The sequence below is a fragment of the Xiphophorus hellerii genome, chromosome 16, assembly GCF_003331165.1.
Source record: "Xiphophorus hellerii strain 12219 chromosome 16, Xiphophorus_hellerii-4.1, whole genome shotgun sequence".
Taxonomy (NCBI): Eukaryota; Metazoa; Chordata; class Actinopteri; order Cyprinodontiformes; family Poeciliidae; genus Xiphophorus; species Xiphophorus hellerii.
In genome coordinates this window covers 5,874,350-5,902,101 of record NC_045687.1, presented here as the reverse complement: position 1 = coordinate 5,902,101, position 27,752 = coordinate 5,874,350, and the positions used below count along the sequence as shown (strand labels likewise).

Sequence of the window (27,752 nt, the reverse complement as noted above, 5' to 3'; positions counted from 1 at the left end):
TATAAATCCGTGAAAGCAAACAGCGTATGATTGTCAAAAAAAGGAATTATTGCTTTTTTACCTTATGTGATTTGGAAATGTGTATGCAAATAGGTATCCGATAGGAGCAAAAAGGTTAAAGAAAGAAGAACTGCATTAAGACCCAAATGCAATTTATCGTTAATAGATGGTGGGATATGTGCATATTTGACAGTTAAAATAGAAATTAAATAGATAAGTACAGCACTGTGAAAAAGTGTTTACCTCCTTACAGATTAATTCTATTTTTGCTTTTTTGTCAAACTTAAACATTTTAGATCATCAAACAAAATGAACTATTGGATAAAGATTTTATTTGATTATGATCTGTGTTTCAGCATATCAGCTTTAAACATTAAAGCCAGTGGGCGGGGCTAACGCTGCTATACAGAAGGTGATTGGTCTGCAATTAAAGTCCGCTCTTCACGGCGGACTAGTATAGCCTGTATACTATTTTAATACGTAGTGATATTGATTTTTAATTGATGAGTTAGACTTCTAAAAATTTTAATATTCTTAATTGTATTTGTTGAACTTTCAAAAAAAAGGGTTCTTTATATAAAAATTGACTGAAAAAAATATTTTTATTTTAGATTGTGGCACTTTTAGCTCCAGAGAAGTTCCTTTTAACTGCTTCCTGAAATTAGTCGAGCGTCCCTGCTCTCTTTTATCCGGGTTCCTGTTTGTCGGTGCAACATAAAGAGAAGCAGGAGGAGGAGAGGGCGCCGGAACCGAGCTGTGCGCCTACGCTTGGTTTGGAGATCACCGTCTGGGGGAGGGACTTTTCTCACATGTGGAATGGGGAATAAATGTCTCTCTCAGCTGTCTCTTCCAGAGCTCGGGGACTGTCTGGGACAGCTTTAAGACACCTGCGTCCTCAAACCTTAAAGTTAAGGGCGCGCGTAAAATACCCGGGTAGCCAAAAGCTGAAGTCGCGTAAACTTTACAGTATCGTCTAGTTTTAATAATGTTAGGCAGCAGCAGCAAGTCAGCGTCCACCGGTCCTAAGGAGGAGAAGAGGACCGCGGCTGAGAGGACCAGGGACCCCATTAGGAGGCTCGGTAAGTAAATCTGAAATCTCAGTGTTGTCATTAAAGCCGTGTGAGTGAGACGAAACGGCTGGCATTGTCTTAATGTAAACATTGTGTTGACTATGCGAAACTGATTTTGCGCATCGACTGAAACAGAATCTCTTCTACTAACTTATGACGTTTTATTTAAAATAAAACCCGTTTCTACCTCCTGACCTCTGGTTTAAATATCTCCAATCTGGATCTGCGCATTTTTTCCCGCTTGTATTCACATGAATTCACCTGCAGTCCAACAGCTACATGGTTGTTCTGCTTGGGGAAAACAGCGCAGCAGCTTCTCTGTGTCAGAGTTTTCTGCTGATCACCAGATAATCTCTGGTCACTGACGCATCTAATATATCTGCTGGCGGTGAAGGATGTGAATCAGACTTTTCTACATTCTCTACAGTCCCACTTGCTAACAGTTACACCTTATCCCGAAATAGATTCCAGCTGAGCAGCCACTGAGCGCCTGTCAGAATCTCTGACAAAACACAAGATGACCGGAAATGTGGACCAGACTTTAGGCTCACTGCACCTTTTGACGTAATTATCCTGGCTGAACCACCCTGAAGTTCCTTGGATTCATTTGGGAAGTTTGAATATCAATTAAATGTAAATTTATTTTACGATTAAAAACGTAAAGCTGATATATTCTTTTATATTCTCATTACTCAAATGTATTTCAGTTCCTTATTTCTGTTTCTTGGAAATTGAACATCACCTAAGAACATGGAGATTTTTAAATTGAGAAATCTTCTGGCCTACACAATGGGAACACTCCTGACTTAACATTTTGTCCAGCAGACTGTTGATGAAACTGGCCACAAGGAGGGTGAGTCACACCCTCCTTGGCTGTTGGCCTCTTCCACGAACAGAAGAGGTTGGCTGTTCGTGGAGTGCTAAAGTGTATGAATGAAAAGTGTAGTGGAAGGAAGAAATGTGACACACAGAAACAGTGATATTCTTGAGAGAATTGAGAATCAAAACCCTTTTAAGAATTTGAGAAAGATTTATAAGCCAGTTGTGCGCAAAACTTTATCTATATTCTCCTAATGTTGAGAAAAAAACACAATTTTCTAATTGCGCTGTGTAAGTTTGTTCACGTTATGAGTGATTAAAAACCATGCCGCATCAACCACTTCCTGTTGACATCCTTGTGGTTTCCACCAGTGGTAACATCTGGTTGTTGATCATGTGACTCGTGTGAAGTGCAGTTTTGTGAGATAAACGAATTTCAAAAAATCACCTCATCCTATCACCAAAACGTTTTATAATTTCTTTTTATTATTATTATTTTGGCGTGTTACCATTAAGCAAATTTATTTTCTCAATATCATATTGCGCGATGTCCGTGCGAGGAGTGGAGAGCCAAAGAACCCAAGCTGCTCGGGATCCAGTGTTAAGCTTAATCAGTCAGTCTGTCACAGCAACAAATTTTGCCATCCAAGAGCAATAAATTACCCATCAAAAATTATAAATCCTCAGAATGGAAATGACTAAACTTATTTGAATTTATCATAATTGATTAGTTGCTTATTGCAATAGACTTTGTTATCATACATCCAAAGTTTTCTTAGAAATTGTCATGAAACAGCCACTGAGAGCCAAGAGGCAGATTTTAGCGCTGTCAATCAATCTCTGTGTGCTGCTGCTCACCTCTCCTGCCCTCCTTGCTCTGTCAAATATTCTAATTCTAGTCAGCATGGCCACAAATGATGGTGGATAAACAGTTTTCCTGTAAAGGTAAGTTGTTTCTCTGCCATTAGCACGTTCAACAGCGCTAAGACCTTCCTCCTGGCTCTGATTGGTTGGTTTTGGTCGGGAGCGGTGCATTTCTTCAGAGGGCTTACGGAGATCAAACTTTTCACAGATTATCTATCTCATTTTGTACTGTAAGAACAAAGTGACAGTTTTAACTAATATATAAAAACTTTTTTTTTAAATTTACTGCATATTACAAAAGTGACAGGAATAAACCCGTATGAGTTGTTTTTCAGTTGTAGATCTAAATGAATGTATTAGTAGTATTTTAAATTTCTTTGATCCAGCTAAATTTCTGCTGCAATAAAACCAAACCAAATTTGTTATATCCACCAATTAAAGCTTCTGACTTGAGACTCTGACTCTTCCCCGACACTTGCTGAAGCACGACTGATGTCTCAGCCGTGTAACTGTATCCCTCTGCTGAAAAATCTAATATGCAACTGCGAACGCTATATTTGAATCTCTTGCTAATATAATTTGTACTGAAGGAGGTGAGATCACCCGCCTCCTGCCCACCAGACTCCTTCCCAGCCACCACATGTCACTCTACATCAGTCCAATGGCTGATATTTATATCCGTCCAATATTTATTTTTAATCCCTATTCTCATCAGAACTAATGACACCAAAAAAGCTTTGTCATCCTTTGATGAACTGAGGCCAAAGGTCTTCAGGAAGTGTCACAAGAGCGCTCCAACTTTCCTCTGCACTGCAGGAAAAAAACAAAGTCTTGCCAAGTATTTTTGATCTAGGTTCTAGTGAAAGTACACTTTAAATAAGACAAAGCTAGTACATTGTCAGCAAGAAATAGGAGCTTGTTTTAAATAAATAATTCCTTAATATTGATGAAAACGTAGTAGTTGCACTTGCAGATTATTTTACTTATAACAAGTACATTTTCGTCAATATTAAGGAATTATTGATTTTAAACAAGCGCCTATATCTTGCTGAAAAGTTGCTTTTAAGTTACTTTTGTTTTACTTCCACTGTAATAAGATATTTGCATTATGGTCAAAAGTGCTAAGTAAAATTTTATGGTTTTACAGATTTAGTAGTTCAGAATGGTCACACACGGACAAATATGTTTCTGGAAATTTGGGGACTCGTTTTCAGAGCAGACAAACAATGTGTCTGGACCTTAAACTTGGGTCCAAATTTAACCCAGCTGTGATTTGTAAATTGTTAAATGTTGAAGTATGGTTGTTGTAAAAAAAAAAACAGATGATAACAGGGTTTTTGGGTTTTATATCTCTTCAGAAATACATATTTTTGACAATCAAAACATTAACTAGGACTTGATTTCAATACAGAAAGAACATTTCACTCAGTGAAGCTTGATGGCAGTAAAAATGTTCTGTTTTGGGGAATCTAATCCTGATTTCCACAAGAGTCATTACTATATCTTAGTGAAAGTAATTCGTAATGAGTCAGTTATTAATTTGTAGATTAATTATCAAATCCAAGCCACACAGCTCCAGATTCTGCAATGCTTCACAATTCTTCTGATAATACTTTTCTTTTTTTTGTGGAAGCTCATAAATATAATTATAGGTCACAAAGTAGAGTTTACTGTTTTATGAAGGTGGTGCCACAATATCTTGCTGATTGTTGACACGTGTGCTCAACTATGGAAGAAGACCAGGGCCACTGAAAAGAAAAAGAAATCTAACTTTAATCTTTTTAAATCTTTAATTTCAGAATTCTGAGATTAACATCAGGATTCTAACATTAAAGTCAGAATTTTGACTTTTTTCCTCAGAATCCTGAGATTGAAGTCAGAAATTTGTTTTTCAGTGGCCCTGAAAAACAAATTTGGTGTTGGGCAGTTTTGTTACTGATTTATTAGTTATTTTGTGCTACAATCCATTTGTGAATGTATTTTACTTATTTACAAGCATATAAATAAGCTCTGATTCCTTAAAGCAAACAAAGCGGAATAATTAACTCAAAGTTGCTTGCTTTCATCCAAGTCTACAGGGATTTCTTGATCAGTTGTCCAACAAACATTGGCTGCTTCCATCTGTTCCTTATAAGACAAAACTGAGAAACCTTTAATTGGGACAGCAGCAGCTGCAGAACCCCTAAACTGTTTGTGCCATATGTAGTGCAGAATCTGTGCTAGCTGGCTCTCGTGACAGTTGTTATGCTGAGAGAAACATGAACCCTTTCTCACAGGGAGCTGCTGGGAAGCAATCATGGGAGAGAACTTTTGCAGATGTCATCTCACCAGTTAATATACAGTTTGTTTTGTTTTTAAAGACTTCTGAATCGGCAGATATTCTAAAAAAGGGTTTAGTTTTTCAGAATCAGAACCAGATGTTTGTGTTCTCAAACAAGGAATCCTACTCATAATATATAATAGTTACAGTTAGAAATATATAAAGATTCCCATTAACTGCAGCTGTGTATTTTTGGCAGGTCATTATGAGTTAGAAACACTGCATAATGTCTAAAAAAGCCTACATACAATACACCTCCACACTTTACCACTGGTAAAGGTCTTAAAAGAAATGGTTGTTATGGAGACGTGGCGACTCTAAGATGCCACATATTGCTGCAGTTTTCCTTCAGTTACACTTTATTTCTAAGCATCCCTCATCATTTTATTTCTCTCTCTATATGATGTCAGATGAACTTGGATCATTTGGTTTTTAACATTTCAATTGTTATAATTTTTTATTTTTATTTTTTTTGTAGCCGTTGCTCTCTGACTGTCGATGTGGACAGATTTAGGGGGATTTGATGTTGTGTTTCAGCCATTTTCTGACTTTTAAAGATGAGACGCGATCTGTTAATAGAAACTCAGCTATTGTTGGGTCGAAACATGAGATAATGTTAGACCCATACTGAAGAAGAATAAATGCTGAAACTGAAACAAAAGGTGTTGCAACACTGTGGAAACAGGTTATTCCACCTGTTTTTGTTTGTTTGTATGTTACATTACGTCGCGGTCAGATTTAGGGGGATTTGATGTTGTGTTTCCCCCATTTCCTGATTTTTAAAGATCAGACCGGATCTGTTAATAGAAACTCAGCTATTGTCGGGTCAAAACATGAGATGATGTTAGACTCGTGAAGAAGAATGAATGAATCCTGAAACTGAAACAAAAGGTGTTGCAACACTGTGGAAACAGGTTATTCCACCTGTTTTTGTTTGTTTGTATGTTACATTACGTCACGGTCAGATTTAGGGGGATTTGATGTTGTGTTTCCCCCATTTCCTGATTTTTAAAGATCAGACCGGATCTGTTAATAGAAACTCAGCTATTGTCGGGTCAAAACATGAGATGATGTTAGACTCGTGAAGAAGAATGAATGAATCCTGAAACTGAAACAAAAGGTGTTGCAACACTGTGGAAACAGGTTATTCCACCTGTTATTATTTGTTTGTATTTTATATTACGTCGTTGGTGGAAGAAGTTTGAAATGACTGTATAATATATTTAAAAGTTTTTAAAAAAGTAATAATTTGTTCTGTCAGCTTGGTGTGGTCGCTGGCCTGATTGTGGGAATGCATCACATGGTAGTAACAGCTTGAAAAAACAGGCTTGTTATGGATGAAGCGCTGGTAGGGGGGTTTCTTTGTCTCCGAGCTCGATGGGGTGAATAGTGTGCAGGGAGGGGACGCTCTGTGTGCTTTAGCTTGCAGGGCCCCAACCCTTTTATCCTCCTGGCACTGACAGCATGAAGGCTGGGATTTAAAAGCAGAGGAGAAAGGAGCCATGTAGCTTGTGAGTGGAGAAATCTTTAGTGGTAACCTAGAATGAACAAAACCCAGAAGAACAATTTGTGTGGAAGTTGTTTGGACTGAGAAAGCTCTGTCCCTGTTCAACCCTGGAGAATCACTGAGGCATGGATCCATTAAAGAGACAAATCACATTTTTTAAGCAGGGTTCTGTGAAGCAGTTATGTGTAGTTAACAACTTACCATTGAGTAACCAAGACTAAAGCATGTCCTTCTCAATTATTTATGATTAGCAGTTGTGATAACAGGATTCAATTGCCTTTAAAACAACATACAAATATAATTTTTAAAAAAAGTTTTGTAATTTTACACACATTGCATAGTTAAGGAATAAAGTGAACTAAAATATTCTGGTCCACAAACTGACTGTTTCAGGCTTTGTAATTGGGATTCAGTGAGAAATTAATGGAAGATTAATGACTTAAGGAAAATGAATAACATTTGAATTGCTCCCAAATTTTATTTAATTTAATTTAAAATGGCTTTAAGACTCAATGCGGTAAAAATTGTGGAATGTCCTGTAGAGTCCATAAAACCATCCCCACAACAATCTACACATCTCACTTTGGCCTCGTTAAATTATAACGAGGCCAAAGTACAGGACAGGATGGGCCTGGCAGGAACTACATCAGTTCAAAAGTACTTTATTTATCCCAAAGGAAAGTTAGATGGCATAATTCATCCTAGTAAAAGGAGATGATTAAGGTGTGAGCAGAAACGTTCTCTGGTAGCAGTCAGTTTTGCAACAAATCTGAAGAGGCCTCTGACTGAAGACTGTTGCTGTATGACAGTCTCTTGACTGTCATGACATGTAACAGCTCAGTAACTGCAACATCCTGGGAAGAACTGCTAATCCACCTCATTTGCTTTTGCTGCAAATGTGGTGGCTACATTAGCTACAGCTCAGTTCAGATGAAAAGAAAAAAACATTTTCTGAATAATCTTTTTTATTTTATTTTTTTCCAACATTATCTTTATTGGTTTTTCAACAACGTTTCCAGTAATATACAGGACTAGCTGTATGACTGTGTGCTCTCACATCAAAGGAAAAGTCCAGGGTAGTTAAATTATTGTCCAACATTCAACTTGTCTTTCCTTGCATGCCAGGTCGTTGTGGGATCTTTTAGAGCAGCACTTATTACATACAAAGTATATGAGAAAAGAAAAACAATGCCCCCAACCCCAAAACCCCCTGAGAAGAAACAACAATTACAACAATAACGGTTTCTCTATTTTCCAGGAATTAGCCCAAATTATTTTAGTATTGTACGTGCTTCAGAAAATACAAACTTGAATGTATAATTCAAAGTAAAGTAGTCAAGTATACAAATAAAGAAGATTATTTTAGGACACTGCAGGGGACCAACCGCAACTATAACTCAGCCCCGACACCTCTCATATCCATGTTTTCTATATATTCCATAAAAGGAACCCAAATATTTTGAAATAGCGATAGTTTCCCTTTTATAATGAAAGTAATCTTTTCCATTGGTAAGGTTGTGGATATTTCATTAATCCAGTTAATGAATTTTGGTGTACTGGTACTCTTACAAGAGAGTGCTTTGACTCTTTTTGCAAGTAGTAAACATAAATCCATGGCAGAATAATCTTTCTGGACATATGATGTCTGTCAGGCTATAAACCTAGAATGAACAATTTGGGGTCAAGAACTAGTTTTATACCTAGTATAGTCTCTAGAGCTTGTTTAATCTCCCTCCAGAATTGTGTAACTTTCTTGCATTTCCAGATACAATGGAAGAATGTTCCCTTCTCCTCTCCACATCTAATACACAGGTCTGGGATGGCACCATTGTACTTATTAAGCTTTTCTGGCGTCACATATGTTCTCATTAGCCAATTAGATTTCAGGCGTGTATTGGTAGTTTGTGTTTGTGCGTCAGCACACGCCTTCTCCCAGTCCTCTGAAAGTAAAGTCTCCTGTAAATCCTCCCTCTCAAGCATTGAGCTTCCATAAAGAAGACTCAAAGGATCCCTCCATTAACATGCTATATAGTTTGGAGATAATTCATTCTTCATTTTGATTTCCAAGGTGGACATCAGAAGGACGGACTCACATTGATTTTGAGATGATCTAATAAAATTTCTCACCTGTAGATATTTAAAATAATGTTTATTTGGGATATCATACGTGGCCTTCAGCTCTTCAAATGACATCAAAACCCTGTCCTCTGATTCCACCAGGTCTCCTATTGTCTTTAAACCTTTTTCAGCCCATTTCCTAAAACCAGGATCTGCCCTGCCTGGAGGGAAAGACTGGTTACCCCATATCGGACTGAAGCATGACAGGGAGGAGGAGTCATCTAAATACTTCTTAACCTGATACCAAACCAAGATCATATTTCTGACTATAGGGTTTTTTGTCTTTTTTTTTTCAGCAGAACAATGTTCAATATTCACCCAAGGCAAGAGACATTTATCTGTAAAATAATATATCATTGTCCTCAATTGAGGTGCCCAATAGTACCAAAGTGGATTGGGGCACCTGAGGCCTCCTCTATCATACGGTAGATACAAAAGTGTTAAACGAAGCCTTGGTCGTCTATTCTTCCACAGAAAACGTATGAAAATGTTTTTTAGGGCCGAAAATAAATTGGCAGGAGGTGGCAATGGGATGTTCTGAAACAAGTACAGAAGTTTGGGCATTATATTGGATTTAAGGACATTGATTCGTGATATAAGTGACGAGGGCAGGTGATTCCATCTGTCCACAGACACAGTAATTGAGTCTATCATGGGGTTATAGTTAACTGCAGCAATGTCATTTATATGTGATACTATCCTAATCCCCAAGTATGTAAAACAATCTACCTTTTTGAATTGGAAAGGATTCCCGACACTGTTTCTTTCTTCTGAATTAAGTAACATTAACGAAGACTTATCTTCATTTACCTTATATCCTGATATTCTTCCAAATGTGTTTATTAGATCTAACAAGGCTGGAATAGAGTCTTTCAGTTTTTCCAAAAAAAGAATGACATCATCAGCAAATAAAACAATTATATGTTCCTGTTGGCCTGTTGTGAAACCAGTTATGTTTTTATGAGACCGCACTGCAATGGCAAACGGTTCTATTGCTAGAATAAACAATAAAGGGGACAAGGGGCACCCTTGCCTACAACCACGTTTAATTTTAAGTGATTTAGATATAACTCCATTTGTTACTATTTCAGCATAAGGCTCATTGTATAAAAGTTTAACCCATCAACAGAAGTTGTCCCCACAGCCAAATCTTTTCAATATCTCAAATAAATAGGGCCATTCAACTGAAGAATCTTTTTAATAAAAAAACATCTGATACTCTGCTAGAACATATCTTAACCTGATCTGTGAACACATTTGCGCAAAATATCCTTCTGTTAGCAACAAAATCTGGTAGTTTGCTGAAAAAAAGAAGAGTTATGGCATGATAACGCTAACCAACTTACTGTAGATGTTACTGTAACCAAGTTTGGATTTGATGGGTAAAAATAAATATGAACTTTTCCTTTAAGTTCTTTCAGAAAATACCTTATGTTGAAGCAACTAGCTAATAAAACTCCAGAGCCAAAGTGAAAAGCAGCAACAACTACCATCAAGATTTTATGATAGCTAGAAGTAAATATTTTTCAGCTTTGTGGGAATTTGTCCACACGTCTCTGCAGAAGGTCACACCATTTCCTCTCAAATTGATTTAAGTCTGGCATTGACTTGGTAGCTGTAGAAGTGAACTTTTTTTTAAGTATTGAAGATCATCGCTGTGTTTATTTTTATTTTTTTCAGCAGTGGTTCTCAGTATGTGTGTGACTTTCCTGATTCGGTTTTAGTCAGAGGTTCATGTTCAGTAAATACAGCGCACCTGTTGTGTGTAATTTAATCTCAGCTTTTCTGTGAATGCCTCAAAGGGGTTTTTTTTTAGAGAAAATTAGAGACCAAACAAACACAGCGGACAGGTCGAGGATGAAGAATGGATTTTATTTACAAAACAGTTCACAATGTCAAAGTGCCTCATAAGTGAATAAAAGCAATCTGGAGGCATAACAGATAAAATCTCACCTGTAAGGAGGTAATAAAAGCATAAAAGCACAGAGGATCTAAAGGTTAAAATGTCTCTTAAAATCAAGGTGTTTATTCCCCTTCCCAGTGACTTTGGGCTGTTTGTAAAGCAGGATGTTGCACAGGTGAGGAGCAGTAGAGCAGAAAACACAGACCCCCAGGATGCAGGTCAGAGTCCTTGGGGGAGGAGACCATGGATGTTTGAACATGGGATTGAATGTGCTGTGGCGTGGGGCGCGCTCAGACAAACACGGATAAGACACGGAGTTTAAAGAAAAGTTAGGTTCTTAGTGATATTCACAAGTAGTCATGTGGTGTGAGAGATCAAATTCTTTGTAGTTGTGATGTTACAACTCTGTAAAACATTTGAAGGTGGTTTATCTTGTAAATGAAAGTCCATCTGCTGCCTTGAAAATGCAATTCAAGTCAACAAGAAAATTGTTTTCTTTTAACTCAGAAATGAAAGTTTATGAAGTTGAACAAGAGACAAGTTGTCTAAGCATTTTTGAGTTTTAACTAGTTGCTGCAATTTAAAGCAAATAATTATTTCACAATGAGCAAGAAAAAACTGCCCTCACCTAGTTAAAATTACTACTTACTTTACATTAGAATAATTAAACTTTTTGTTTCAAATTGCATGAATTAAATTTCTGATCTGATAATGAATTTTATTAAACATCACAATAAAGTCTGCTCATAAACATTTAGTGTGAACAGGACAAGCTGCATTAAAATGAACATTTGCCTTAATAAAACACAAGAGTCAGATCAATCTAATGCACTTCCGACTCAGGATACAAAAACATGCCGCTAAGCATTCTGGGAAATAGTTCCCACACTTATCTTTTTCCTCTTTCAGTTTTTTTAAAGTGCTAACCTAAAAACTCTAGTTTATTAAACTCTTGGAGGTTTGACAAAATTAACAAAAAGTTAATAAGTTTGTCTTTCACAAACTCACACATTTAGGTTCAAAATTTAAAACTCGCAAAATTTATTTGACTTAAAGAGTAGAAGACACAATTAAATGCGACTCAGTTATTTTACAGTGAAGATGTTCAATACTATGCATGTATTTATTCATATGTTAGTGGGTTATTTTAAGACTAGAGATGTATTATGATGGCGGAAACATTTTTCTTAAGGATTATTTTGTGAGACATTTTCAACATTTTATTGATGTTTAGTAAAAAAATTCCAGCAGTTTTATGTCAAAAGAGGTATTTAAATTTGGACTATTATGGAAATGGATGACATTTCTTTAGCAAATGTTGGTGAAAAATGTTTATTTCAGGTATTTTTAACTCTGATTTCTGTTCAGCCTAAACTGTAGTCATGAAACTTAGCTGTTGTTTTGGAAACTGTGACTTAGTGAATGATAATAGAAATCAAAATTTGTTCTTTTCATCTCATTTGGTACTTGTTGTCATACTACAATACAACAAGTACTATATGGAGTTTGCAGCTCTGTAATGATGCCCAGTAATTAGCTGGTGTTTCCTGTTTCCAGGTTTTGCACCTGAAAGTCTGAAATGTTACCCGTTTACATTCTTTTCCTTCGTCTAATTAAAGACACAGCTCATCTAGGAAGCTGCAGAAGGTTTGCAAAAGCGCATTGAAGCAATTCACTGTCAAAATTTGTCAATAAAAAACTAAAGCTTGAATATTGCAACGTGGAGTTTGTATTCAACTTCAAATCCACTTCATTGAACTAAACTGAAACTTGTGTGTATCTTTGCACCTTTGGAATGAGGTTTGGGAAACATTTGTATAAATTCTTGTTTTGACCTCAGTCTGACTTTTGAAAATCACAAACTTTGGACCAGACTTGCTGCTAAGTTTTAATATATTTACACATTACCAGTAGAAATGTTTATCAAAATAAGGGAAATGTTTTATGGAAATTTAGTTTCATTAAGCGTAACGTCCACCTTTCAGACTCGTTCCCCAGTAAACACTGATCTACAGGTTTCATACAGGGCTTGTGTATAAAACACGAGCTGAGGTTTGCAGTGTAAGCAGGAAAGTGGTGATTATAGCTGTATTATTCTTCTGTATCTGTTGAATCAGAGCATGAGTAAATAGAGCAAATGTTCTACTCATAACCTTACAGAAATTCTTTATTTATTTTTACAAAAAAAAAAGACATTTTTGAACACCACTCCTCATTTTTCTACTGTCTGCAGGGATTTTGGACAATGAGGACATCCGTGTGATGATGCAGGGCTGCAGCATGGTAAAAGTTCGCTCTCTGAGGTGGCAGAAGAACCGCAGCCTGCAGCTGCTGGAGGACGGACTCACCGTGTGGTGTGAGACAAAAAGCTCCCGCAAAGGCAAATCCCAGCAGACATGTGAGTCTCACCAGAAGTGCTAATCAAGTTAGAAATTGGATAGATGACCTAACAGGAAGTGGAGAACAGAGGAGGAAATGGCCTCTTAAGATTTAGCATATCCAGGAACAAATACAGTCCCTGGGAATGAGAAGAAAGAAAACTGAAACCTTATCAAACCAACCATGAGTAGTTGTGTTTTTATTACAAATGTGCACAAATCAGAATTTTTTGGCATTCTGCTAATGTCAAAAAATATACAAGTGACAAGTCACTTGTATAGTCAGTAAAAGTCATGGCAGTGACGGATGTAAACAGTTAGATGAGATATGAGATAACCCTTATTCGAAATTGCCGTGTTTGCGTTAAGGAAATTTATTTTCATAATTTCAATTTGTGTAATTTTATGGTTAATGGAAATACAGCTACTGCCTCTTGCAGCACTCTTCAAATATCAACCCTTTTCTTCCACAGCATGGAAGAAAAGGGTTAAATAATTCACAAGCAAACAAGAATGAGGCGAAAGAATTTCGACACAGCAGAAACTGAAAGATAACTGGAAATCTGTGCAGGAACTTCATCTGTCTGTCAAATCTCAGCCACCCAACTGTGTTTTCAGCCCACAAACTCAAGAGGTTAAACTTGATTCATAACCTGTTTTAGTGTATTCCTAGTATTCTCCTTACTAGAATATGAATTCATGGACAAATGTAATTGCTTAGTCATTTTCTTTTTGAAGAAAGTTGGTAAATAAACTGGTACTGTGAGTTGGGTTGTGGCATGCATGCAGAGAGTTTGACCTGGAATTAGATTTAAGCTTCCAGAGTAGTGACACGTTAAAGCTTGTTCAGGTGAATCACAGTTTTTCTCTGACTTCTCCGAAGTCATGATTCTCTGAACTCCCTCTACAGTAGGCGCACCAATTTAATTGCTTTTTTTTTAAAAGCAAACATCGCCTGTCGATCTGTAAAAGAAAATATCACCTGAACAGAAATTGAGTGCGTTAAAATATGTTGTAGTGCTGAAACTGTGAAGAATATTTATTTTTATTTATTGTTTATTTGATGGGGACACTCACAAAAAACATAGATAATCTGGAGTACCTAGAAGGGCCGTTAACAATTATTTTAAATGAAAATGTATTATTTTGACAATAAAATTATCAAAAAGAGAACACAAGAAATTAAAAACATATAAAACAAGTGAAACATACACATTCAAAGTATATAAAAATAAGATAAATGTTAGAAAAACATTAAAATTTCTAATTGTTTTTCCATATATCACTTTTCTAATTTACGAAAACCTAGTAATGCTTGGTAAATACATTTGTTTTACATTGTTTTATATAGAAATCACATGCTTTTTCTTTGATTTGCCGCATCACATCTTGTTTTTTGATCTACTAACCTAACATAAAAATTTACATATTTAATTTCTTTGAGTCTAAACTGCTTAAATGCTATTTTTCTTTTATTTTCACAAGTACCACAAACTTTGCAATAAAGAATCTACATAATTTAAGCTTCCTGTTTGTCCACTGTAGTAAATTGTTGATCTATGTTAGTCCAGATGCATTAACTTCCTTATTTACTCGTCACCATTGCATCACATGAGCAAATTATGAATGGAGCGATTTATCTGATTTTATAAATCTGAATTGTTTGCTAATCTCTGACCTGATTAATGAATAAAACACGTTTTCCTAAAGGCCTGTACAACAAATGTACACATACTGTGTGGCTGGTGTGTGAGCATTACACAAATTGAACTTATAAGTAACTTTTTTTTACATTTGATGCACCCAAAGTACCATATTTTCCATTTCATGAAGATTTACTGCTCAGTTCAGTGCTGACGTAAATGGAAACAATATCGCTCACTTTTTTTTTTATTGCCCGACCTTTGTGTCTTTTGCTCCTGCTGTGTTTATGTGGATGCTGAACCTCTGAGAGGCCTGCAGGGTGGAGAAGAAGTGGGCAGACTCAGGTTGAACTCGTGGTGAAGGCCTTCTTGATCGTGTTGCAGCTAAAAATAGAAGCATTCAGATTGCTGCCCTCCCTCCAGCGATGACGACAACACTACATGAGACCAGACTAACCACTTCAGCTGATTGACGCTGTTAATAACTCCCTTTACCGGCTGCTGAAGATCTAATCCGGCTTTGCTTTGCTTCTGGATTTTTTTTACGTTTCATTTTTAACTGACACCTCCAGGTATGGACTGTTGTGTTTAATGATCCAGCTTCCATTCCACTTCCTGAATGTTGTGCTGCTGGTCTAAAAACACAAAAACATGCAGGTCACTTCTGCCACGTATCTGGAATAACCACAAGAAAAGAATATGGAGTAATTTTGAAGAGGTGGAGAGAGAGAGAGAGGCTTTTATGGCTTTTAGTGAGAGAATGAGGCGACTGTGAGCCCAGACTCTGCTTGTTGCACAACAGACTGTGGGCTTCTTGGTGCAGAAACGCAGCAGCCTCTGAACTGAATGACATGTTTGTGTTTAACTGAGCAAAACTCAGTTGTGTGAACTGGTGTGTCTCTGCCAGTTTTAAATCCCCCATATTCATCTGTGCAGCATAGCTCAAATTGCTTTCATTTTTCAATTCTCAGTAGGATGTAGATCCAGACTTTGACTAGGCTGTTCTAAAACACAAATAAGCTTTGATCGAAACCATTCAAAGCAGTTCTGGCTCTATTTTCAGTAGAGTTGCAACTAACAATTATTTTTTATCTGATTATTCTGACAATTAATCGATTAACAAATACAATAATTGGCACATTTTGCAGATTTTTTTATTTAACCACTAAAGTCTTTTTATACAATATTATGCATGCTTTAAAAGATGCAAATAAGCTAATTAAAAAAAAAAAAAAAAAGAAAACAAATATTTTATTGCCTGAAATGCAATTAAAGAGCTCGGCTCTTTCTGCTTGACTTAACATCAGTGCAGTGCAGTGAAGGACTAATCTGTTGATTATTTTTTGAATTAATTGACAAATAACTGGATAGCTAAAGGTGTTCAAAATGAGATTGTTTGGCAGAATTTGAGTCAGGAGAAGCTAAAACTGGCACTTGAGGATTTATCAAGTGGCAGTTTTCAAATATTTAGAGCATATTTACTCATATTTACCCTAAATGCAAAATGTAGCTATTTTGTATAATTTAGGTGTAATTAGTATTGAGTTTGTTGTTCTCAGCAAGTTGCCTTTTTTGAGCCTGTATGTTAGAGCAAACAATTATTTAATTAGTTGACTATTAGTTAAATAACTGATTTATTACAACTTATCCAATGAATTGTATCAACCCTAATGTTTAGTGTTGTTTAGTTTAGTTTGTAATTATTATATTAAAATGGAAAAAATATCAAGATGTAATTGTAGTTTGGGATATTCTCCAAACAAAACCGTAATTTTTTTAGCTGACTCTCATAGAAGCCCATTGCATAAGGTAAAATGTACACCAAAAGACATTTAGTCAACAGTGAATGTGAGGAAATTGTTTAATGACTTCAGTTCAAAAGGCTTTACACACTATTAATATGTGTGTTTGCTGCTGTGCTGTATTAAAATTTGTGTTCAGAGGGCTACAGCTTTTGGGGAGCTACCTTATGAGAAGTAGCTGAATTATTAAGCTTTGAACATGACAAAAGCTTTAAAATGACAATTGAAGATTAGGATCAGTGTTTGAGGAGTCCACCAGGTACTAATTTACCTACTTTTTATAATTCAAAGGCTTCATGCATACACACTAAACATCCATAAGTATGTTGTCGGATTGCTAGAGGCTCTTAAAGGCCTCAAGGATGACCGACTAATGAACCAGCCTCTTCCCCTCCTGACTGAAATCTCATTAAGAGCTTGTGGACTCCTCTTAAACGTGAGATTTGCAGATTTACACCTCTTAGAAAATCCCCTGCTGCTTCAGCAAAAGTTAATTGTGATCAAGAAACTAATAGAGTCTTGCGATGAAAGGCTTTGTAGTGGTAACAAGTTTTGCTGGACGTTATATTGTCCCAGAGGTTATTGTGATAAACGATAATATTGTTGTTTTGAGACCATTTTCAAGTAAAATGCTGGTAATGGCATAACAATGCTAGAATACTTTTAATTTAAATGAACATTTAACACTGGAACTGGAAGACATTTTACATATCCAAGATAAGCAAAACAGAAACAATAAATAAAATGAATCATGAAGCCTATGTGAACAAAACTGAATACTTTTATTATCCAGTTTTTGGTTGAAAGAGAGAGAGAAAAGAGAAAAAACTATAAATCATGCAAATAATTTACAGTTGATTAATTGATTTATTGCAACAAGCCTGGAGATAAAAGGCTGTGTCGTTCAGTTTTTAAATAAAAACTAGCTCAAAATGACTACCGAGGAATTTGACAGGATGTCCTGTTGGCTGAACAGATGCACAGTGGTTTCGGTGTTCTCAATTTGTTACATTTAAAGCACAAACACTACAAACTAAAGGCTTAGCATTTGACTTAGATTTCACAACCTGCAACTTTACAATCTGTTTGCTTTACTGGGATTTACAACCCGACCTTTAGCTGCTCTATGTGTGCTGTTGCAATCTTCTGCTTTACACATGAAAACAAGCCAAAAACTCTGCCTCTGCCTCCCCTCCAGTTGCAGTGACGGAGGTGGACTGCGTGCGCGAAGGCTGCCAGTCGGACGCCCTGAGACGGCTGTCCGAGACGGTGCCGGAGGACCAGTGCTTCACGGTGATCTTCACGGGATCCAGGAAGAGCCTGGACCTGAAGTGCCCCACCGCTGAGGAGGCCCAGCGCTGGGTGCGAGGCCTCCGCTTCCTGAAGGACCGCGTCACCAGCATGACGCAGAAGGAAAAGCTGGACCAATATCCTACTAGAATACGTGTGCAGAAGTAAACCCAATGCAACCAAAGCGATGTTGCTATGGTAACTAACTGTGGTGTCACGTGCACTGAGTACAGCTGAGGTGAGAAGTAATGATTATGTTTCAAAAGCCCCTTCTAAATATAGTCCAACTATTGATGTTAATTACAATCACCCAGGTTAGACTGAGTCTCAGTATCAGATGGTATGATACTCCAGTTATTTAAAAAGCCTTTAAATAACCTTGTCTTTAATTTCAGCAACATAATCTTACTGAAATCCAGTCTTTAATTGAGGGCAGTTATTTTGTGGAGAAAACAAAAAACTTACTCCTCAAGACTGATTATCCTGGAACTTTTAAATATAAATATGCACCTGATCCAGTGCGTCTTAATCTTAAAATGGCTGCCTCCTCAAGTTTACAGAGTTCTGCTAAGGTCCCTATTACTTGACTTATGTGATTTGAAGCTAGGTCTGACACAATTAATCGGATTAATTGTGATGAATCGATTATTGAAATAATCGGCAACGAATTTAGTAATTGATCAATTGGTTAACTGGAGTATAAAGTATATAAAAAATGGCAATTTACTGAAACTAAACAACATATTCAGAGCATTAATTAAGCTAAAACTGGACAAAATACAGCTCTGGAAAAAATGAAGAGACCACTGCACTGAACCCCATTGAAAACCTCCTGATTATTTCACCAAATATTGATTTCTGAACTCTTCCTGAGTAAAAACATTAGTATTGTTGTTTCGAAATGAATATGAACTTGTTTTCTTTGCATTATTTGCATCTTTTTTGTTATTTTGAAAATTTCTAAGTTTCTGCAAATAAGTACTAAATGTTTGCTTGGAATGTCAGAAACATTTTGTCAGTAGTTCATAGAATAAAAGAACAATGTTCATTTTACTCAAACATATACCTATAAAGAGTAAAATCAGAGAAACTGACAGTTTTAAGTGGTCTCTTAAGTTTTTCCAGAGCTGTACTTAGATATATCTATATATATTTTGCATCAAAGATAAAAACACCTTTCACTGTTCAAATTCACTAAATAAAAGCTGTGATATTCACACTATACATTTTTTGCAGACAACGAGCTTATATCTATAAAAGTACTAAAATTATGCTTCTGTGGCTTTAGCGCTAATGGAAACAAATTAGGATCCAATATAATCTGCTTTGTGATTATTATTTAAAATTATATCTCCCGCTTATGGTCTTATTTTACTATTAAAACTTTTAATTTATTTTTTTAAGTTAGAATTTTTTGTGCTTTTCAATGCAAGATTACTCAGTACAGACTTTATGGTTCAGCGTCTTTTGGTTCCCTTAACTCTCTACAATTGGATTCAAGGCTACCTGAAGCATGCAGATGAAAACCAGGATGGTAAGATGACCTACGACGAGGTCAAACGGCTGCTGCAGATGATCAACATCGACCTGAACGAGCAACACACGCGCTGTTTGTTCAAGGTGAGAGACATGATCTGTGTTTTCTCTGTTTGGTCTCAGCAATGTCAGCACAAACCCTGAGAGTTCATCTGTCTGATTAGCATGTTTTCATTTTCCTATGGTGACGTGAATTTCAGTCTGTGTTCAATTTCTAGTCCAGTCAAGTTTGTTTGTGCAGCAAATTTCAACAACAGGGCAGTTCAAAGTGCTTTTAACTATAAAAACTTAATATAGTCACCAATTACGGAGCAGCAATAAACATTACATTTTGTCAAATACCATTATCAAAGTCATCAACCAAAAACACATTCAATATATTGATTAATGTTCCAGTCAGTATGAATCAAAAGCAGCTATAAACAGGTGAATTTTAGCTGTGTTTTGGCTGTTTTGCAGTTTTATCAAAGATTAAAGATATCCAGATTTGTAGAGCATAAACCCTGAATGCTGCTTCTTCATGTTTGGTTCTGGGGATGCAGAGTAAACTTAACCTATATGACTAGAGTGGTCTGGGAAGTTGATACAACACCAACAGGTCTTTAGCGTATTTTGATGCTGAGCCATCCAGTGATTTATAATCTCACTCGAATATTTTAAAGTTAATTTTTTGAGCTTCTGGCAGCCAATGTAAAAATTTTAGAACTGGGGTGATGTGCTCTATTTTCCTGATTTTAATAAGCAGCATTCTGGATCTGATTGTTTTGGGGGGTTTTTGTTTGCTTTTTTTAGGCAGACCTGTGAAGTAATCAATGTTACTAAAGACAGACATATGAATGAGTTTCTCTACAGCTTGCTGGAAGATTAGTCCTTCAATCCTGGAAATGTTCTTCAAATAATAAAAGGCCGACTTTGTAACTGTCTTTATGTGACTTTGAAGGTTCAGGTCTGAGTCCATTACTACACCCAGATTTCGGACCTGATTGCTAGTTTCTATCAATAATAACATACGGGCTCTAGATCATTCCTCTTTAGGTCCAAAGATAATACCTTCAGGCAGTGAAGTTATTGCTGTTGCATAAGAAGAGTTTATTTTATGGTAGACCTTCATAGTAACCAGGCAGCGAGTCAACTAGGCTCCCCTTTGCGTGTTTTTCTGCTCTGTGAGTTGTTCTTTCTTTATTCAGGTGGAATTACCTCCTGCTGTGTCAGCGCTTTGTTGCAGCAATCTCTCGTTTTCATGCTCTCTTTTCACACAGCAAAGATTTTTGAAACACTTTCATAACAAAAAACCATATTGTCTCTGGTGTATTTTCTTTGTTGTGTGCCCCAGCGCTGTGACAAGTCCCACGACGGCCGCCTGGATCACAATGAGATCGAAGAGTTCTGCAAGGAGCTCATGCGACGACCCGAGCTGGAGAAAGTGTTCAGACACTACTCCAGCAACGGCTCTGTGCTCTCTATCGCGGAGCTGCGCGACTTCCTGGGAGACCAGCGAGAGGACGCCTCGCTGAATCACGCTCAAAATCTCATACTCACCTACGAGTTCAACGACTTGGGTAGGCCTCTAAAACCAGCTATGAGCTGAATGAGAGGAGGAGCTCAATTTATTTTTGTGTCAATATTTCTGTTTTGTCAAGAAGTCATGATAGTGATTATGTCTGGAAACATAAACTGCACAGAGGTGGCAATTTAGTTCTGCTGTTGCATAGAAATGGTTTGTTTTATGACGGTTTTATGTAGCTAACATGAGTACAGTAAAGTGCAAAATGGCAAAATTATTTATTGCAAAGAGCCTATCATGTAATATTTTAAGTGTTTTTAGGCAATATATTTTCAGTATTTCAGTTTTACTTTTTTTGTACTCGTTTTCAGTCCAGATCCTGATCATTTTGAAGTAAATGTTTAAACGATGTTTAAATCTTACATATTACGTGTTACGTTCTTACATAAATGACAACTTATTTTGTACATTTTTAATTAAGAAACTCAGTTAAGTATTCCTCTGGACTGGACTTTATTCTGTTTTCATATATATTCTTATGTTTTATTTTTTGTGTGAGTCTATTTGCTGCTGTTACACAGGAATTTCCCAATTGTGGGACTAGAAAGGATATTTCTATTTTATTCTATTCATGTGCATATAGTTTACCTATAGCCCTAGAACACATTGCAACAATCATGTAAACATGACAATTACATTTATTGCAGCTCAGAAGAAGATGGTGATGACACAGAACGGTTTCACCATGTACATGCTGTCTATGGAAAATGACGTCTTTAACCCAAACCACGCCCAAATCTACCAGGACATGACCTGCCCCTTGACCCACTACTTCATCTCCTCATCCCACAACACTTACCTCACCAAGGACCAGGTCACCAGCGCCAGCAGCACCGAGCCTTACATCCGGTGTGTTGACATGAAATAAAACCTAATTGAGGAGTTTAGGTTGATAGTTTGTGGTATAACACGTCGCCTTTCTCTCCTTCAGGGCTCTGAATCAGGGATGCCGATGTGTGGAGCTGGACTGCTGGGATGGAGATAAAGGTGAGCCTGCCATTTACCACGGCCACACCTTTACCTCCAAGGTTCCCTTCAAGGAAGTCATTGAAGCCATCAACCAGTACGCCTTTAAGGTATGACTCATCACCTATACATGTTCTTCCTTACTGTTAGTAAACATTCTTCCTGTCATTGCCTGTGACATTTACTGTAATCATCAATTTAATTCAATACAAAAATTCCTTCTTGAGCCCAAAAGGAAAGTAAATGTTGTTGTGACTAGTATTACTAAGGAGGTATCGTGTGTTTGATGTGTTTATTTATGATTAATCACAGCAATTAAAAGAAACAAATTATTCAAAATTCACATTTTGCACCTTTTTATACTTCTAGTTGGGTCTCCACTGCTTCTAAAAACAGCCAAACTTATTATTTTGTGTTTTAAAAACTTCCAGAATGTTACTGCCCCTCGCCTAGCAACCCCAGTGAGGCCCAGCCCGTTACCTAGCAACCCCAACAAAGCCCAGCAGGTCACCTAGCAACCCGAGCTGAGCTCCAATGCATTTGGTCAGCTAGTTTTACAAGTTTTTTGTTGTTGACTTACCATTCAGAAACCAGCAGCTTATTTAGATTTAAAGTGACAAGAGGCCCTAAAATAATTTGTTGTGAAAGGAGCTCAAAATAGGCAGAACTTAGTAAACTAAAATGTCATTATCTAATAACCATTTTGTACAAAAAAAAATTTACGTTTTGTATAACACATAGACCAATCCTAACTTGTTTAAGAAAGTATAATAGGTCACCTGTAACTTTGTAAGCTTGAAATGTAAATATGCACATTTTCAAAAAAATATTTAAGGAAATGCTTTATTGTTTCAAACCTAACATGTCTGAAGACATGAAGGCTTAAAAGAAATCATTTGGTTTCAAACGTTAATTTACAAATGTTAAACATAAACTGCTTTTACTTTCGGTGTAATTATTGTTGCAATATGTACATACTACCTTGGTTTTATCCAAACTTATATCAGCACTGTTTTAAAACAATACTGTTTTTTAAAACTGTTCTGTTTTTTTTAAAAGTGCTTTTAAAAACAGCACATCTGTGCTCACATATCTTTTCACTTTCGTTTGCTATTCTGCACTGCTGACCGCAGTACAAAACCGTGTACTCAAGACCTCACCTAGCAACCCTAGTAAAGTGCTAAACCTCTAGCACTTCTTAATCTAAGAAGTGTTCAATTTCTTAGATTAATAACATTGACAGCCCTATTTTAATGCCTAAATGTTCATGTTTTGTCCCTGTAGGCGTCCCCGTACCCCCTGATACTGTCCTTGGAGAACCACTGTTCAGTGGAGCAGCAGGCTGTCATGGCCAAACACCTTCGCACCATTCTGGGCAAGAAACTGCTCACCGAGCCTTTCAGTGACCTGCCGCTTAATGAGCTGCCTTCCCCTGAAGTACACACTCCCACACACACACACACACACAGCTGGGTTTTCACTTATAGTCTCACAGGCTGTCTGGTTTTCTAATGAAATCATTTTTACTATTTGCTTTTCTCCAGGAGCTCAGGGGGCGTATCCTTGTGAAGGGAAAGAGACACACTCCTCACCTTGGTCAGCTGGGAAAGAACGGGAGCTTCGCTAGCTTCTCCTCGAGCTGTGAAGACGATCAAGGAAGCATTAACAAGAACACACCCAAGAGTGACTCTGCAAAGGTCAGTTCGGATTGTTCCGACTTTTCACCATTAAAAAGCAAATGTTTAACCTAATGAACCAGTTTACCTTTCCATTTCCAGGTCTGTTCCAAGCTTAGCCCCGAGCTGTCGGAGCTGGTGGTCTACTGCAAGAGCGTCTCCTTCCGTGGGTTTGAAAGTGCAACCAAACTACCAGCAGATGAAATGTCGTCTTTTTCTGAAAACGAGGCGCTCAAGCTCATCAAAGACTCTGGTATAAGCAGAGGAAATGACACAAAGGATTTCTGGTTTCAAGCATTTTGTGCAGCTGAATGTGCAATCATCTTCTTGTGCTACACTGTGTGCTGCTTTCTGTCTTTTCACGTTTAGGGAAGCTTTTTGTACGACATAACGTCAGGCAGCTGAGCCGGATCTACCCCTCTGGCCAGCGCCTCCAATCATCCAACTTTGATCCTCAGGAGATGTGGAACTGCGGCTGCCACATGGGTGGGTGATCAATACTAGAAGCAGGGTTGCTAATGAGATCTGCAGTTTTTGACTTTATGAAAATATTCTTTTATTTTTTCTCATTTCTGATTGATTGTTTCACTTCCATCAGTGGCTCTAAACTTCCAGACTCCCGGGGAACAGATGGACCTCAACCAGGGACGCTTCCTCCCCAATGGTCGCTGTGGATATATTCTGAAGCCCAGCTTTATGTGCAGCCCAACATCCAACTTTAACCCCGAGAACACGGGCGGAGGCCCCGGCCACACCCCCACCCAGCTGACCATAAAAGTGAGCCGTGGACTCTATTAAAGCCATTAAAAGCAGAACTTTTTCTTATTTTTCTTTCATTTCCCGTCTAATTTTCTATATTGCTTTGTTTGTTTCCTTAGATCATATCTGCTCAACAACTACCCAAAATAAACACAGAGAAAGCCACCTCCATTGTGGACCCACAGGTAGTGGTAGAAATCCATGGAGTGGCCATAGATAGGGCAAAGAATAAAACCCCCCGCATTGACAACAACGGTAAGAAGTACTCCAAATATCCTATTACTGGTATCAGGATTGACTGATTTATATAGCTCTTAACAACAACCAACTAAGACAACCAACACACTTCAATGCAAAAACACGAAATCTTTCCAAGTATTTTTTTTTTTACTAGTTTCTTGTCAAATATATTAGTACACTTGAAATAAGACAAAACTAACTTATAAGTAACTTTTCAGAAAGATATAAGAGCTTATTATTAAGTCAATAAAGTCTCTGCTGCATAAAATAAAATAAAAACACACACAAAGGTTTCATTTTGCATAAAAGTATTTTGATCTCAATGATTTTCAAGACTCCTGAGAAAATGTTCTGCAAACTGACAAAACAAAGAAATTATGTGGAAGGTTTGCATCCTGTCGCATATGACAAACGTCATACCAAATGTGATAGGAAAACTTTGGTTATGCAAGTTCACCTCTGAATGACAAAAACAAAATAAAGATTTTGTACTTGTCTAGTTAAAGTGTGATATTAAATCTAATTGGGACACATTTGTGGCTTAAAAAATGTTTCAGTGTAATTACAATAAAACAATTCTGCAAAGAACATTGAATCAAAAGTGAAGCAAGAGATTTCTGGACTTCTGGCAGATTTTACCGCTAAGGGTGACGCAACATGTTATATGCAGTTTCGTGCATAAAGACCTTATAAAAGTTTTTGCCTCAATTAATGAATCACAATTTGAAAACTGCGTTTGTATTGGAGAATACTTTGTCATTGCACTTTAGGTGTTTTTCTTATCCATTGAAATGGCTTGAAAGGTACACAGAAGGATGCATTTACAGCTCTCTTGCGCCCTCTATAGGCTTCAACCCAAGATGGGACTGCACTCTGAGCTTCCAGCTGCAGGTCCCTGAGCTGGCTCTGGTGCGATTTGTTGTGGAAGATCATGACCATGCAGCCAAAAATGACTTTGTGGGGCAGTTCACGTTGCCCTTCACAAGCCTCCGTACAGGTATTTGTCTTATCTCAGTAGTGTCATGTATTTTTTTGTTTGTTTGTTTGTTTTATAACATGTTTGAAACACTTTCTCCAATCAGGATATCGACATGTTCACCTACTGAAGGCAGATGGCTCCAGCTTGTCCCCAGCCTCACTCTTCATCCATGTAAAAGTGAGCAACCTAGGAGTTCCTGTCAAGAGTGTGGCAGAGCGTATGGCCATGGCGAAAGGAAAAAAGTGAAATGTGCCTGAACCAGATGAAAAGATACATTTTTAGATATGAAAAGAGCTTCAGAGGAAGAAGCATTTTAATCCAAGGGGACTGCTGCTGTTACTGCCAAGTTCCTCTTGTCAACAACACCTCAAGTGGTCCATTTCTGCTCTTCTGCTGCAAAATACCGGAAAGAAAAGCTGAAGAGGCAAGATGGCTCTCAGATGCACTGTGAAAACAAGAAGACTGAGGCTCATAAAACACCCTTAACAGACCTTAATGTTTTAATGCCAACTCTTAGACACGTCTCCATTGATGAAATTTGTTTTTACTGATTTTTGTAATGTAGGTTTGAAAAAATGTTTTAGCATTTTTTTATGTTCTATTTTCAAAGGATGAGATGAGATTAACAAAAAACAGAGCACTTTGTCATCTGATGCTATTTTGCTACAAAAAAAAGCTAGCCATGCCTACATGTGCCTTAAACTATGCATAGTTTTTTTAACTGAAACACTGTTAATTAAGATGTACTAAGCTTTTAAGTAATTGTATTTTTCACAATGTCTTAGAGTTTGTGCTATCAGTCTTACTTAAAAATAATATTAGTATGTAGATAATATTTATCTGTACTTAATTCGTAGCTATGGTGTATTAGCCTGAGTGTCATTTCAAGCTTATTGAAAAAAGTGTTAACTAAACCAGTGTTGAATGTGCATGTAAAGTTAATATATTCAGTTAAGTGATAAACTTGTTAATGAATTGATTTTTGCCATTTTTTATTCTTATTTAAAGCTAGCAACAACAAATATTTGCACCTTGTAACTACAACAAGGTTTTTTGTAGATTTTAACATGTATGACGAGTGAAGGTATATTGCACTGTTTTAAGGATTTATTCTTTATAAAGCACTGATAACATCATTGTCTGAGACTTGTCTTATTTACAATTTTTTTGTTTTGCTTTTTGTTTTTTAAATGCCTGCAAGAGTGTGGATGTTTCAATGACTTCATGCTTATATCAGTTCACCTTTGACCTGAATACCATATTAATTTAGGACTTTTGCTCATTTATTTAGACCATTCTTTTCCAGGGTGAATGGCTGTACAACACAATTGAAATCATTTTTTTAAGAGCTATCTGGGTGCACCATCTTGAGGCTGTGTGAAAATTATACATTCATGCTCAAATACTGACTTCCCTTCACCTTAATATTTAATATTGGCAGCAGAGTTTTTCAAGTGTGCTCTACATTTTCACAGGATCTCAAAGTGGTGTACAGAAATCCTGCAAACTTACGTGTCCAGGAGGCATGAACTGCTCCAAGCTACCGCAGGATAGAGCTCATCAACTTGTGTCTGACTGAATCTGGAACCCATATGGAAGAAGTTAATTTGTTCTGTCTTACCTCATGATAGCACAGGTGAGAGCCACAACAAATATGGCCCTTGGCAAACCAAAGAAGCTCCCACATTAGTTTAGAAAATGCCTCAATCATTTTATCCATCTCTTAGTCCGTCTATCATTCTTTAAAACACTTCAATATCTTCGTCTGAGGCAGAAATAATAAAGCCATATATTTTTAAATTAACATTGTAAGATAAAATTTCAATGAAAATCCTGCTTATATGAATCATTGATTAGATACAGTATCTGTGTAATATATAGAATAGATAGTTTTATTAAATTGTGTGCACATTTTAAAATAAATATGGGGAAAAAATACCAAAATGTCTGAACAAGATATTGTTTGCTAGTCTACCATGTATATTCCTGAAACAGAAAAGTTTCCTGAAAGGCACAGTTTCCTTTAACTTTTATTAAACATTTCCCAGAAAGCTGTCAAACCAGATGTCCTCATGGTTCTTTTTGCCCAGTGTATCCATTAGGGGAAAGTTCCCACAAGGTTCCCAATATGATTTACATTGTGTAAATCATTGTGTAGAACATTTAAGGACTTGAACTTTAGCAATATCTTAGGGAACGTCCCTTCTAAAAATGATTTGAACTGTGTGGGCTGCAAAATCCCCGGCGTCGTGGCTGCCGTTATCATATATATTGGTGAAATTTATAGTGAAGAAAAAAATCAATAAACGTGTACATGT

The 27,752-nt window shown here is 36.9% G+C and overlaps 1 protein-coding gene across 1 annotated transcript; it reads left to right on the top strand.

Annotated features, from left to right (window-relative positions):
• The first annotated feature begins 553 nt into the window (after nucleotides 1-553).
• On the top strand, nucleotides 554-26,575 carry plcd3a (phospholipase C, delta 3a). The gene is made up of 15 exons (XM_032587208.1): nucleotides 554-1,079; nucleotides 12,835-12,999; nucleotides 17,623-17,851; nucleotides 19,205-19,334; nucleotides 20,584-20,809; nucleotides 21,462-21,663; nucleotides 21,746-21,890; nucleotides 23,065-23,217; nucleotides 23,325-23,477; nucleotides 23,559-23,709; nucleotides 23,826-23,942; nucleotides 24,055-24,233; nucleotides 24,335-24,470; nucleotides 25,303-25,452; nucleotides 25,538-26,575. Exons 1-15 carry the CDS (start codon nucleotides 986-988, stop codon nucleotides 25,678-25,680), a joined length of 2,373 nt encoding a protein of 790 aa, XP_032443099.1. The 5' UTR covers nucleotides 554-985; the 3' UTR covers nucleotides 25,681-26,575.
• Nucleotides 26,576-27,752: the final 1,177 nt, after the last annotated feature.